The sequence below is a fragment of the Alosa sapidissima genome, chromosome 16 (assembly GCF_018492685.1).
Source record: "Alosa sapidissima isolate fAloSap1 chromosome 16, fAloSap1.pri, whole genome shotgun sequence".
NCBI classification, from domain to species: Eukaryota; Metazoa; Chordata; class Actinopteri; order Clupeiformes; family Clupeidae; genus Alosa; species Alosa sapidissima.
The window spans coordinates 29371455-29386161 of NC_055972.1; the positions used below are offsets into that span (position 1 = coordinate 29371455).

Sequence of the window (14707 nt, forward strand, 5' to 3'; positions counted from 1 at the left end):
TTACATGACCGCAGTAGTAAAAAAAAAAAAAAAGTCGAAATTTCCATTCTTACTCATTTGATTTGATACTCAAACATTTTACAGTCAAGGGCCGCCAAATGAGTGCATGGTCACAAGCGAAGTTTTAATTGTTGAACAGACGCCATTAACGTTACCACCTTCCAAAGGACCACTCCTCAGTTAAATATTTCACAAAAATAATTTCTTTATTCAACTCTTCACAACGTCGTGTAGTTGACCATCAGCAGTGGGACAGGGGTCTCTGGAAGAACCAGCATGGTGGCTAGACTGGCTTGATTCGTTTGGAAGAAGCAGGAGTCTCTGTTAAGAATAACGACTAAAAGTAAGTAATAGCGTAAATTGTTTTGTTTTGAGAATTAACGGACTCTGTTAACACACCAGCAGAGACGGTTGATAAAGCGAGACGATTCACAGAAGGGTTCTTCCTGTTCCCCTATGACGTAGGGTTCATTAGCGCCACGCCTTTTTAGGAGACTAGCGAGAGATTCTTTACACTGTGGCCCTATGGAAGAAATCATTTTTTCTCGGATTATGCCCCAGCCCTTAATTATACAGTTCGAGATCGGACATTTTAATGCATTTTCTGTAATTCACATTTGTTCCTTACATTCTGACATCGACATGGCGTTTTTCAAATAAACAGTTAACGAGAAAAACGACTTTGTTTGCCACTTGTCTGTCTGTTTTTGTAACCCACTGGCACGCGATCTACTAGGTAGCCGAATGTTCTTATAAGAATATTCAAAGATCCAAATACATAGGTTACCGTTGCTCATTTACCGTTGCTTACCACTTCGATATTGATCACTCAATCCCGAAAATGCCAAAACTTTGTGCTGCAATTGGCTGCAATAACAGACACCTTTCGGTCTTCTCCTTCCCTCCGGACGTAGATAGGTATGTAGTGTAGTAGCATAACAGCATAGTTTGTTTCCAGATTATAAGGACATATCAAATAGCCAATAACTGACGGCCATACACCATGAAATAGGCTAACATAGGCTAGGCTAGTGTGTTCCTATATTTATGTTTAACGAGTAGGCCATATCACATCATCTGGACAGCTAATTTCCACACTTAACCAAACGACGTTAGAAAGAAAGTCTGTTTTCTCACTTAGCCTTACCACTGATGTTTAATTAGGTAGCGCCAATCGATGTATCCCACAGCGCCACCACACGGCCATTATCGTTAGGCCTACCAACCATGCACTAAGTTAAGCCTACTCAACCACAATACTTACATCTTGATGAAAAAGCTTAAAATATGATACACACTGACATTTATCTTTTCTATACCATATTATTGAACTACTAGAAGAAAGAGGTGGCTTGTTAATATAAGGAGAGCCGACCTGTCCATCCGCTCCAAGCAGGAAAACCTGAGAAAAGGAGGGTTTGGAGTGTGTGAGGCTCACTTTGAAACTAGCATGATTGTCCATATGGTATGTTTTTATTTGAAATTCACATTTTTAGCAAATCCCACAATTAAACACCTGCATACATATCCACATTCTGCAGTCTCCCTGGAGGAATAAGGAATAGCACAATAATGATAATGTATTTTACAGCAAAAAAGAAAGCGTCTTACAGACGATGCTATTCCCACTAAGATCAACTGTCCTAATCCCCCTCCATCAAATGGCAGTAGACGTGTCTTGCAGAGACATGGAAATATGGGTAGGTGTTGACCCTATACATAGATTACAGTTAAGCATTTACAAAACTAAATACTGCACTTGTCTTTAAATTAACTAACATCATCAATAGATTAGTGTGCATGCGGGAGAGTAGAATCTCTTCATCCCTTTGTTGTCTGACGATTGAAGTGATATGACCAGCATGCACAGTACCTAAAACAAAGAGACAACAGCAAAACATTTTTTAAAATCAATCATGCATTACATTGGAAATATAATACAGACATGTTTTTAAAGGAGAGGACAGAGTGATAGTGAATGGCCAAATGGGGGAAGATGCAGACCATCCAGAAATGGAAGAAATAGGAGACATACTAGAGGACATAGTAGAAGTAAGTAGTAGTAGTAAGGTAGCTGGCTTTACATAAGTACAAGTAACATAAGGCTGACTTTCAATCAGTGTATGTAGATGCCATTTGGTGGTATATAAAAACCTGGCATCATAACACCTGTGTAGATAAAAGTACTTGAAAGAGGACTAAGGCTGATGACATCACATGACTATTTTAACAATAGGGACAGTCGGAGAAAGAGCTCCAAATGGAGAGAGAGAAATCACAACTCCTGCAGCAGCTACGGAGGGAGAGGGAAGGTCGGAAACGTTCAAACATGCAGCTAAAGAGAGAGAGGGTCATCAAGAGGAAACTCCAAGCTCAAATTAGAGACCTTAAAGCAAAGTGGGTTTGCCTATTAGTACAGCAATTCGGAGCCTTTTGATCAAGCGAAACGAATATCAGCATTTGAACATGGGGCCATGCAGGGGATGTGGCCCCATACTGTAGGCCTACTGCATTATGTTCCAAGATAAAGGAGGGGAAAATGGCTGTTTATCAGAATACCCTGCTATGTATAAACTTGGTCTGAAGTCCACCAGTCAGATATCATTCTGGTTCATTCCCTGATGGGTCTGTGTTCAAATGTTGATGCGGTCTTCTTTTAATCAAAAGGCTCTGGGCTTCCGGAATATAATCTAGATGTTCTGATTCTTTATCTATTTTGATTAAAACAAACAACCCCTTTTCCAATTTACAAGACTTTCAGCTGAACAGGGAAAGAACAAACTGGTTGATGCCCTGACAAACCTACCACCAGATTCAGCGGAGTTTGTTAGCTTTCAACTGAAAAGTTTTGGCAAAAAAAGCAAAGGTAGAAAATTCCCAACATCTGTAAAGCAGCTTGGAGTCCAAATATTCCACCACAGTCCAAATGCCTACCGGACCTTAAGGAGGCATTTTATTCTCCCATGTCAATCAACCCTCCAAAGATTTATCAACTCAAATGTTGGCCATTTTAAAGTAAGATTTATATCGAAATGTGTTGACATTTGTTTTTAATACATACATTATGCTTATTCAACTAACAGGTTAGTGTTGCTTTACATTGCAGCCAGGTTTCCTTGATTCAATTTTGCACCAGATGGCATTAATGGCAAAAACGATGAAGCCATCCCAACTGGTAGTGTCATTAATTTTTGATGAAATGGCCATTAAAAAGCACATTGATTACAACCGTGCCTTCGATAAGATAGATGGGCTGACCTCCAAAGGTGAGGTAGCCAATCAGGCAATGGTGCTGATGGCTCGAGGAGCAGCTTCTAAGTGGAAGCAGGTGAGCTTTGTGCCTTTAGTGATTGGACAGATTGACAATTCTGACATTACACATACCTTTACTACACCTAGGCTGAAAATGAACAAGATACTCATACATAACCTGCACCATCAACACTGTGCATTCTGCAGGCCCTGGGATACTTTTTGGCTAAAGCTACCCTCTCCTCGGAGGAGACAGCCACTATTATATCAATAGCAGTGAGAAGGCTGAGACAGATTGGGTTCACTGTGAGTTTGAATGCAATGAAATAATAGAAAAAACTTCTCTGCATACATCCCTACATGAGATGGTCATGCTTACACAGCCAATCTCTCACAACAGGTGTTTTCTGTGGTCTGTGACCAATCAACATCAAACCTCAAAACACTGAAGTTGTTAGGAGCCAGTCTTGATATAAAAGACACAAGTGAGAGTGCACACTGCATATCTGTGGATGGGGTGGGAATTCCACTAATGTTTGACGTACCTCACCTAGTGAAGTCTGTGCGAAACAATCTTAAAAAACATGACCTGAAGGTTAGTTTAATTCTCCATATATCTAATAATTGTATCGTATCGTAGACAACACCAACAAACCAAATGGCAACATACATTTACACTGTCATGTTACAGATCGGACCACATCAGGTGCAGTGGAAACACTTTGCTGCATTCTACAGCACTGACAAACAAAACACTGTGAGACTGGCCCCCAAAATCACAGACAAGCATGTTTCACTGCCACCATTCAGTAACATGCGTGTGCGCCTTGCTACGCAAGTCTTCAGTCACACTGTGGCTGCTGGTAAGGAATTATGTTCTTAAAATGAAGTCCTTACACCTGCACATTTCACTGCTTAATATGACCCTTTATATGCTAACACAATAGGAATGAAGACTATGATAGAGCTGGAGAGGCTGCCAAGTGAGGCAAACCCTACAGCTGACTTCTTTGAGGCCATGAACAGGCTTTTTGATATCTTAAATTCACGGTAAAAGTGTCCATCTGAAAATTCTAAATCCCTTACTGCATTTTTAACATCAACACTTGATTACAAACACAAACACTTACTTCTCAGGCGCATCTCTGACCCCTGCCCATGGCGTCGTCCTATAGGACCACGAAGCACATACCAGATCCAACATCTTATGGAGAGCCTTCAGTGGATTGAGTCTTGGACCTTCAGGTTGTTAGAGAACAGAATGTGTAGCAATCCTTCTCAGTGTGTTAGGTTTTTTTCATACAGAGGAAAGTTTGACTTTCACAGTGACAGTTACAGAACACAATGTATGCATTGTAATATAGTATTGACTTATACTCTGAATATCACAGGCCCAACTTCATTCCTCCCTGTCAGCGCGGGTTCATCCTCACCATCCGTAGCGTCCTTCTACTTGTGCAGCAACTGGGGAGAGAATATGCAGACATGTCATTCATTTGTACCGCTAAACTAAATCAGGACTGCCTTGAGGTAAATACAAACAGTAGTACAGGATGGATGGATTGGTAAACAAGTCCTGACATTCAACTGTAAATACAATCTCTTATAACAACCATACTCTAAAGGAAAATTCTCTCCCTCCAAAGAACCTGTTCTCAGTCATCCGTGGCAAAGGTGGCCACCGATTTAACCCTTCAGCTAGAGAATTTGCAGCATCACTGAAAAGTGCCTCTATAGCAGAGCTTTCAAATAACATAGGAACCAACTGCCTGTCTGATAATGGCACCCTCCTGCTTAACAGCACTAGGCCAACAACAACCCACTCTGGCAATGCCCAAATGCCAACACCTCAGGTCTGTATCATTAAACACCATAGGTATGTATAGAAATGTATATCCACCATGTGGGCCTAACATATGCTCATACTTACACAATTCTATTACATTTAGTATGTTCCAGATGATGGCATCAATGAACTGGACACTGAACTGGACACTGAGCTTCTTGAACTGATATCAGAGGACCAGAATAGGCTAAATGACCTAGAGGAGGAGGTGCTGACATACATTTGTGGGTGGCTAGTAAGGGAAATCAAGGGGGACCCTATAATATCAGCATGCCCTGAATGTGATGCGCTGCTAGTCTATGACAGTAAAGTTGAACACAACTACAGTGTACCCAGCAGCAACTCATCCACTTTTCTAAAAAAAAAAAGATATTCTGACACTGCCAATTTAATTGAGCCCTCAGCTATTTTGAGAAAGATTTTGACCAAATTAGAGGAGAATCTTGCACCCCTCATCAAGTCCCATTGGACCGATGAGGGGCTGTGCAAGACAATTACAGAAAAAATACTAAAAACCGATATATTCAATACGATAATTGAGCGACACCCTGACCACGCATTTCCCATAAGGGACAAATTATTAAAAAAATATGTCATGTGCAGGATTGGGGCAGAAATCCGAGGAGAAAATCGCCGCATCGTGGAGGACGCACAGCGAATCCGGAGAAAAACAAAATGTTTCACTAGCTAGCTAGCAGCTAGACTGATAATAATAATTGGCAGAGTCCACCTGGTTCCTTTTCTCATGTGGTCGTAGAAGCCACCCTGATCCGAGTCGTGCTGGATAAGGCAGACAACAGGGTTATGTTATAATCTAAATAGTTTTTTTTTTTTTCGAGCTACTTTCTCATGGTTTGCTGAGATGTTCTGTATGATTGATTTCATGAAGCATGAGCTTAAAAGCTAGGCTGGTAATAAAATGAAATGCACCACTACAACTGTGTACATATACTCTTTTTTGATTAGCAGCTAAATACATTTCAAAACTTCTACCTGCTAAATCAATGTTGCTTGCCTGTAAAAGACCTCTCGGTTAGTAGATCGGATCCACAAGCCATCTTGATGCTGATTTTAGGTCATGTTTACAATTGTGACCAACCAGCAACAGATAACAAGGGGGAATAGGCTCCCATAAAAATGAAGGTATTCAAGCTACACACACACACAAAATAATTTCCTGACTTTCCATCTGATAATAGGCGCCGTTACACTTCCAAATTAATCTGATAGGTATCTGCTAGCACCTCAGCTATCAGATGGTGAGCTAACGTCAGCTAGTGCTAGCTAAGTTACTCAGCTACTCCCCAATGAGCTAATATTCATGACGGCGATACAAGGTTATAATAGTGCTAAACTCAGCAGATATTTTATTACATAGCTAACTCATTACATAGACACAGACTAAACACAAATACCTTCAAATATTTCAACTTGTAATACAAACAGCAACTTACCTCGAAATCAGACCGCATTTCTCCAATATTCAGTCACCCAGGTTAGCTCCAGTCAAGAGAAAGGCGCGAAAATGAAGAATCTTTGAGGCATTCCATCAACAATGTCGCGTCAGCGCATTCTGACCACACCCTTTTAGGAGGCAGGAACTGTGTACAATTCCATTCCATTGTAGAAGCCTGACCTGCTTTATCTTTGTATATTAAGGATCTTTGACACCAGGTAGAAGTTTTTCACGTCTTAGTGTTACGAAACGCCGATATAACGAGATGCCGCATTCAAAGAGGCATCTACCTAGACACTAGCTAACGTTAGCTAATATGTCTAGCGAGGCAGCAGAACATCAGATATTTTTGTATTAAAATGATTACAACTCGCTATATATATATATATATATATATATACATATATACACATATATATACATATATATATATATATATATATGTTTGCGAAGCTCATATACTTCAAACTCTTCAGAAAGGTGAAAACATGGAAATACACGTCTCAAAGAATAGTTGTGCAATTATTTGGGACAAATCACACTGTATAGCTAATCACATTAAAACGGTAGCTGCTATTATTGATTCAGTGGTGACATTTTCTAAGCATAGTTGGGTCTAAGCAGATTTGTTGTAAAGTTAGGGCTGGTTGGCACACTTTTTCCTGGGGTTCAAATATCGTTGTCTTTGTTATCTGTTATCAAATGAAAGCCTGACATCTTAGCTTTAAAACAAATGCACTTTTTGTGTACAAATGATTCCACTTTTGTATTTATTTATGATTATAGTGATTATAGTGCATTCATGTGTTGCATGGGGTTGGTTGGCATGTATGTTATAGCCTATTGGTTCTTGATAATTTATATTTCATGCTTATACACAGTTAATTATTAGATTATTTATGTAAATTATACATCATGTTATTGGTAATAACAATGAGCTTACATTACATTTACATTAAAGTGATCAAAATGATAAATACTTTTGCTACTTTAAGAATATGATGCAAATTATTTTGTACTTTGATTTAAAAAATTAATAATAAAGGTCTGTTATCTCTGGTAGCTAACATAAAATTGATGCTTGCTAGAAAATGTATTTCTGTTTACTAAAGAGTTGATCAGATGGAACAAACACTTGATGCCTTTTCTTAAGTCTTACTTAGACTTCACTCTATATTCCAGCAACTTGTGTCTATATTTTTATAGAATTGGAGTGTCAAAATGACCAGACGAAAACCTGGAAAACGATGGAGAAGGACTGGTAATGAAGAAGACCCAAATAAACGACCAAGAAGGATTGCACAATTGGTGAGAAGCCTGGCTTAGCTTTGTTGCAGCAAATTTGCAGCAGATATGATATTTAATACCTAATTTTCCTCACTGCAGTCATCCCTACCTGAAGCCACCAATGTTCATGTGGAGACTGATCAGCAATATTTAGGTAAGAGGTGTGTGCATGTATGTCATCCTGATTACAGTAGCACGTGTTAAGAATGAAATTTGAAATGTGAGTTATCTTAGCTGTATGCTTTGTATACTTTGAACCTTTCACCTCTAAGTTAAGGCTGTTAATAACATAAGGCCATGATCCTTTCATATACAGTAGGTCACTGTGTGGCTGTAGCCTCATGTTTGGTTTGCTGCTGTGGCATTCTAGTCATTATTGACAGTGTCACTTGTTGTTTGTCACTGTCAGCTGCTATCATATCCTTCCAAAACCTGTCCCGCTACTCATTCACCTAAGGGCCCACAACTTCTTATTGTTATTTGTGTGTTGTGTGTATGTGATGAGTTATATTCAACCCTGTCGATTACATGTTACCACAAACACAGAAAGATATTTAAACATAAACTGCTACAATGTGATCAAGATGTGGGGGGAAAAGAATATGCATCCCATTACCTGTATTTATATAATATATTCCATTAATGTCAACTTGCCTCTTGTGTTTTTCATGTTTTAATTTTTTGAGTTTCGTGCAAGAACGTTTCTTGATGATAATCTCTACTAATTGATCCAGAAAATTGTGTGAACCATTGATGTGTGTACTGTTCTCTGTCAGGATGTAGCACCTGGGGAACACGGCAGGAGGTTGGGGTGCCTCCTGGAGGAGCCCAGAACGAACAAGTCCAACCTCCGGTTGTACATGCAGGATCTACCCCACTCACTCTGGAACATCAAACCTCTCACCACCTGCCAGGTATACAGTCTGTCTGTGTCTGTCTGTCTAGTGATGTATAGTATATTGAGCAGATCCTGCTAAAATATGACAATTATTTGAGTGTCAGAAAGTGAACAGGCTGAGACAATGTAGGTTTTGAATTGTGACAAGGTTTGTTTGTTTATTTTTACCCATAATGATTTTTGTTCAATTTTATTACCAGCACAAGGGAGCATGGCACAAGAGAGTATTTCAACTGTTTACTCTTTTGAAGACTATGAAGAATCATCTTCCAGATCAGCCTTCAGAGATCCCCCTGATGGCCTAACAACTGAACTACAAGGCAGTGTTGAGTATGATCCATCTCAATCATTTGAGGAAGCTCTCCCTGATGTGGGGGTTTGGACGTATGATGATGGACATATGTTCAGAGAGGGATTTGAAGAGGATTTGAGTGAGGAGTGTGCAGAAGAGTCAAATTTCAAGGACACAACAGACAAGCCATTATATGACAATGCATCAATAACTGTGTCAGAGTGCCTTTTGATCATCATGGCTTATGTAAACTGTCATAAAGTAACTGATAAGGCCCTTAGTGATTTGCTTAAAATGCTCAAGTTGCTTTGTCCCGACAGTCTGAACACAAACTGCTTAAACAGTATACAGAAGTTCAAAGACTTCTTTTTCTCCCGTTCTGCATCATCCCCTATTGTATTGCATAAATATTGCAGTAATTGTTTTGGGTCATTAGAAAGTGCACAATTGGAATGTCTGTCTTGTGGAGCTACTATGTCAGAAGATAAATCCTCATCCTTCATAGAGATTCCAATTGAGGCTCAAATAAGATCATTGTTTCTCAAGCCAGGTTTTCAGGAGAAGCTTAACTTTAGATTTAGCAGGAAGAAAACGGATCCCAACAATGTTGAAGATATATATGATGCAGAAGTTTACAAACAGCTTGTAGATGGGGGTGGTCCTCTTAGTGACCCTAAAAACATCTCACTTACTTGGAACACAGATGGGGTACCTATTTTCAGTGGTGGAATGTAACGAAGTACAAATACTTCGTTACTGTACTTAAGTAAATTTTCCACGTATTTGTACTTTACTTAAGTAAAATTTATAGTGCATACTTTTGACTTTTACTTCGTTACATTTTACAGCAATTATCTGTACTTTTACTCCACTACATTTCTACAACACCATCGTTCCTTTTTACGATACATTTTATGATCAGTTTTTTTTTCTCTCTGACAAACACGTTTGTTTTACCGGGGGGTTGCTACCAAAGATTCTGGAGCGCTACGTGCATTCTTAGAAACATAAGCTTCTAGTCTAGACCAGGCAAAGCGTGAGCTTGTAGCCATCTGCATTCGGTAGGCTATATTCACCAGACCCATGGCTACACTGTACATGCAACTGTGTTCTGTGCCTTTCTCTGTCTGTTATCTGCAGCGTTAGGGCCTCCTCTCCGATGAGATTGCTATCCGCGGATCAGCGAAGTTACAGGCTATGCCCATGCTTCTGTCACACGTCTGATCATTTGCGGCACAAATGAATGGTAGACTATTAATGAACCGGTGGCCGGAAAAAACGTAACATTTTCCAGATTAGGAAATATTCCTTAATTGTGTGTGATTAAATAAAGATGCATAGCCTACAATTGGGGGGTAGTAACGTGAGCGCTCATTCAATGTCTATGCGTCTGCGCAAGTGAAACTGAACTTAATCATAAAGACACCTTTCTCAGCAACGTTTCTGTTCAATCAGCATAATTGGCATTACGATCCACCCGACGTTTCCCTTGTCTACCCCGTTAAACTTCAGGCTCTCGTGTTTTGCTGAATGATATTACTCAGCAGATCACCCTAGTAGATAACCAGAACTAGATGTACCGCAGAGCGGTACAAAATATGACCGCCGCACAGTCCAGCACATTTTTTCCACAAAAAGAAATCACGCTGAAAGGCCTATATGATTCTAACTGTCTCACTAAATTGCATTATCCACACTCAATTCTCACTGGTATCTGCTAGACAACAAGTACCAAAACATGATTAGTTCATAGATTTCACATGTAAAATTCATTTTATACCTCCATCTTGCCTGTTTATAATTCTGAGAAATTCTTGATTGTTTGTGTTATGTTTATGTTATGTGTGTGTGTGTGTGTGTGTGCGTGTGCGTGTGTGTGTGCGTGCGTGCTTGTGTTTGTGCCTGTGACATTACTGTGAATGTATGTGTGTGTGTGTGTGTATCTGTTTGTGCACATGTGTGCACATGAAATGGGTTAACATGACCCCTGGAGGCAAACATACGGAAAAAAATGGTCATCCTAGGCCCTACAGTTCTCAAGATATTCACAGAGAACTGTGTCTGCCCTACCCTCCTTTCGGGGGGTCCAGTCCAGCGGGGGGGCTACAGATCAAAACGAAAAATGACGGTTCCATGCTATCCATGTGGGGGTACATGCCCACCAAGTTTCGTGTACCCCGGTCTTTCAGTGTCCCGGGAATCCTTGTTGGTGTACGTCACTAAATGTACACATAAATTATTTTATTGTAAGGCCCCCCATGAACGAAAGTACACAAAACTTGGCATGCATTCGGAGGGTGTCATAATGATCCTACACTTTTAATTTCGTGCAGTTTTGACCTTGTCAGCCAGAGATATTGTGATGAAAACACCAAATGTTTTGCTTTTTAATTTTTAACTAGGTGGCGCTATACATGAAATAAGTGGTAATGGGATGGGTTGACATGCCCCCTTAAGACCAACATACATAAAAAAGATGGACCTCCTAGGCCCTACGGTTCTCGAGATATTCACAGAAAACTGTCTCCGGCCACCTACAGGCCAGTTGGTGTATAGTAACATAAATTAATTTATTGTGTTGCCCCCAATGAACGGAATTCCACAAAACTTGGCGTGCATACAGAGAGTGTCATAATGATCATACACTTCCAATTTCGTGCAGTTTTGACTATGTTAGGTCACAGATACCTTCAATTACAACACCTCATTTTTACTTTTTTGTGTTTAACTAGGTGGCGCTATACATGAAATGAGTGGTTATGGAATGGGTTGACATGGCCCCTTGAGATCAACATACAAAAAAAAAATGGTCCTCCTAAACCCCACGGTTTTCGAGATATTCACAGAAAACTGTGTCTGCCCTACCCTCCTTTCGGGGGTCCAGTCAAGCGGGGGGGTTACAGATCAAAACGAAAAACGATGGTTCCATGCTATCCATGTGGGGTTACATGCCCACCAAGTTTCGTGTACCCCGGTCTTTCAGTGTCCTGGGACTCACTGACGGAAATTTGGGCATGCGAAAAAGAAAAAAGAAAAAAAAAAAAAAATCTGACTAAACCTATATGACCGCCGCTTCGCTGCGCGGCGGTCATAATAAATCATTATGCAAATACTTTTACTTTTAATACTTAAAGTACATTTAAAAGCAGGTACTTTTTAATTTTACTTAAGTAGGGTTGTCATTGTGGTACTTTTACTTTTACTAAAGTAAATATTTCTCTGTGTATTTGTACTTTTACTTAAGTACTGAGTTTCAGTACTTCCTCCACCACTGCCTATTTTCAAATCGTCAAAATTTTCAGTGTGGCCCTTTTATTGTGTCATTAATGAATTAAACGTCATGGAACGCACAAAAAGAGAGAATATGATATTTGCTGGACTTTGGTATGGGGATGCAAAACCATCCATGGTTACATTTCTTAGACCACTAAGTGACACACTGAGTAAACTAGCAGACAACGGAATTCTTGTGCAACCTGCAGGGTTGACATCTGAACCTTTTCTGTGTAAAGTGCTCACCATTGCTGGAACATGTGACTTGCCTGCTAAGGCATTAGTCCTTAATTCAGTGCAATACAATGGTAAATTTGGATGTCATAAATGTGAGCAGCCAGGAGAGACTGTGAGGATGGGGGAAAGGGGACATGTCCATGCATTTCCATACCAACATGGGGATCCAAAAGGGCCACTGCGCACAAATGAAAAGTTTGCTTTTGATATGCAAATGAGACCAAAACCACTGTTAAAGGGGTTAAGGGTCCCTGTTGGCTTAGCAAACTTAAGGGTTATAACCTTATCAAAGGCACTGGCATAGATTACATGCACTCAGTCCTTCTTGGAGTAATGCGTCTTTTGATGGTTATGTGGTTTTCTACAGAGTTTTCTCGTCAGCCCTTCAGCATGGCAAAAAATGCCAAAGAAATTGACAGGCGATTTCAGGGTATCTCTCCTCCATCCTCAATTAGATATCCTCGATCAGTGGCATCGCACAGAATGTTTTTTAAAGCATCAGAATATCGGGATCTTTTGATCTTTTATGGACCTGTTGTTTTCCGTGGAATTCTTGCAACACTGTACTACAATCACTTCCTTCTACTAAGTGAAGCTATTTTCATTTTATTGATGGAATCCATATCAGTTGAACAGATTGATCATGCAGAGAAACTACTGTGGAACTTTTGTTCTCAAATGGCTGATCTCTATGGTGTGCGGTACCAAACAGCAAATGTACACCTTCTCGTGCACCTAGCAGACAGTGTCAGGGTCCTTGGTCCATTATGGACTCATTCTTGTTTCCATTTTGAAGACAAGAATGGATATTCGTTAAGGCTGATACATGGCACTCAAAATATACCAATGCAGATGGTCCATGCAGTCAAACGTGTGCAGTCTATTCCTGTTATTTCACAAACCATAAAGCCAGGGAATGCCATAGCTGAATTTTACACACGGATGACTAAAGATAATAGTTTTTGTCAGGAAAATAATGATTTGTCAAGGGCTAAAGTATATGGAGCATCTAGTGAACTTCAACTGGACACAGTTCACATCTCTACATTGGAAAGACAGACTGGTCACTGTATCAATTCTAAAACAGTAAAGGTCTTTCACAGGGCACAAGTTAAGAGAAATTATCTCACATCAAAACACTATGGCAAAGGCAATAGAAGAAACAATTTTACAGTTGTTTTTTCTGGTGAAGGTCAAACTAAGTATGGACAGATTGAGTTCTTCTTCACCTCAGAACATTCATGTGCCAAATGGGCCCTTGTTCATGAATTCAAATGTGCAGGTTTTTCCTTGCTGCAAGATGATGTACTGTAACAAATGGTACATGCAGTCATGTTGTTCCCCTATTGGAAACCTCTGCCAATACAGTAGTTTCCTTGGATCATATATTGGGTAAAGTTGTTTTCCTTGACTTGGCATCTATGCCTGGCATTGTGTTCGCAGCTCATTTTCCAAATACGCTTGAAAAGTTTTAACCCATTAAGACCTGAACTAGTCTAAGAACCCACAAATCGATTTATCATTGGAATAACATGCTCCCATCTGACCACTTGCCGTGAATGCTTTGTAGAAGTACAAGGCATCTTTAGAATTTATCGTAAACCTATATTTGATGCAACAAAGGGCCTGTATAGTGTATGGTGGCAAGATGAACTGCCTTTACTGTATTTTCAGGGTGAATCACTTGATTATTTAAAAAGTGTGCACTATTATTTTAAGAGTGTATTATTATGTCTAAGACTCTTTTGACGCTCCATACACAATAGAGCTTTGCTATTAATTCTGTTAAAATGTTGACATCTTGACAGTTTACACATTATAAAAAGTATCCAAAAGGTGTTGTTTGAAGTCAAAAGTGTAATTAATAAATTATATGACTTGAGTGAAAATTGAACATTATGTTAATAAACCATATATCTAAGTAATTTTGGCAAACAGATTTGATTGATTTCTGATATTAAATCATGTGTCATATTGATTTGATGGCTTGCACTACTCTCATTTTTGCTTTTGCTTAGACGCAAGAAAAGAGACAACTGTAAGAGAATCTGAGAACTCAAATAGTGAGATGTGAGAGACAGAACCATGAATTCTCACCAAGACATAACTGAGATGGTGCTTTCAAGTAAGGATATCAAATTGAGACATATTTGAAAGCAGCACAAT

The 14707-nt window shown here is 39.6% G+C and overlaps 1 protein-coding gene and 1 long non-coding RNA gene across 2 annotated transcripts; one reads left to right on the forward strand and one right to left on the reverse strand.

Annotated features, from left to right (window-relative positions):
* Positions 1-1692: 1692 nt before the first annotated feature.
* Positions 1693-6778, reverse strand: LOC121685847. Its single transcript, XR_006023455.1, has 3 exons — positions 6553-6778; positions 4383-4716; positions 1693-1873 (listed from the first exon to the last, which is right to left on the reverse strand). It is a non-coding gene; the product is annotated as an uncharacterized LOC121685847 (long non-coding RNA).
* Positions 6779-7655: 877 nt separating this feature from the next.
* Positions 7656-9766, forward strand: LOC121684869. Its single transcript, XM_042064991.1, has 4 exons — positions 7656-7862; positions 7941-7995; positions 8618-8755; positions 8940-9766. Exons 1-4 carry the CDS (start codon positions 7776-7778, stop codon positions 9764-9766), a joined length of 1107 nt encoding a protein of 368 aa, XP_041920925.1. The 5' UTR covers positions 7656-7775.
* Positions 9767-14707: the final 4941 nt, after the last annotated feature.

Excerpts from the sequence above, each read along its gene's own strand:
- LOC121684869 (XM_042064991.1), top strand. The coding sequence starts at position 7,776 with ATGACCAGACGAAAACCTGGAAAACGATGGAGAAGGACTGGTAATGAA. Across the intron at positions 7,863-7,940 it reads CAAGAAGGATTGCACAATTG|TCATCCCTACCTGAAGCCAC; the intron begins GTGAGAAGCCTG and ends TCCTCACTGCAG. Across the intron at positions 7,996-8,617 it reads GACTGATCAGCAATATTTAG|GATGTAGCACCTGGGGAACA; the intron begins GTAAGAGGTGTG and ends GTTCTCTGTCAG.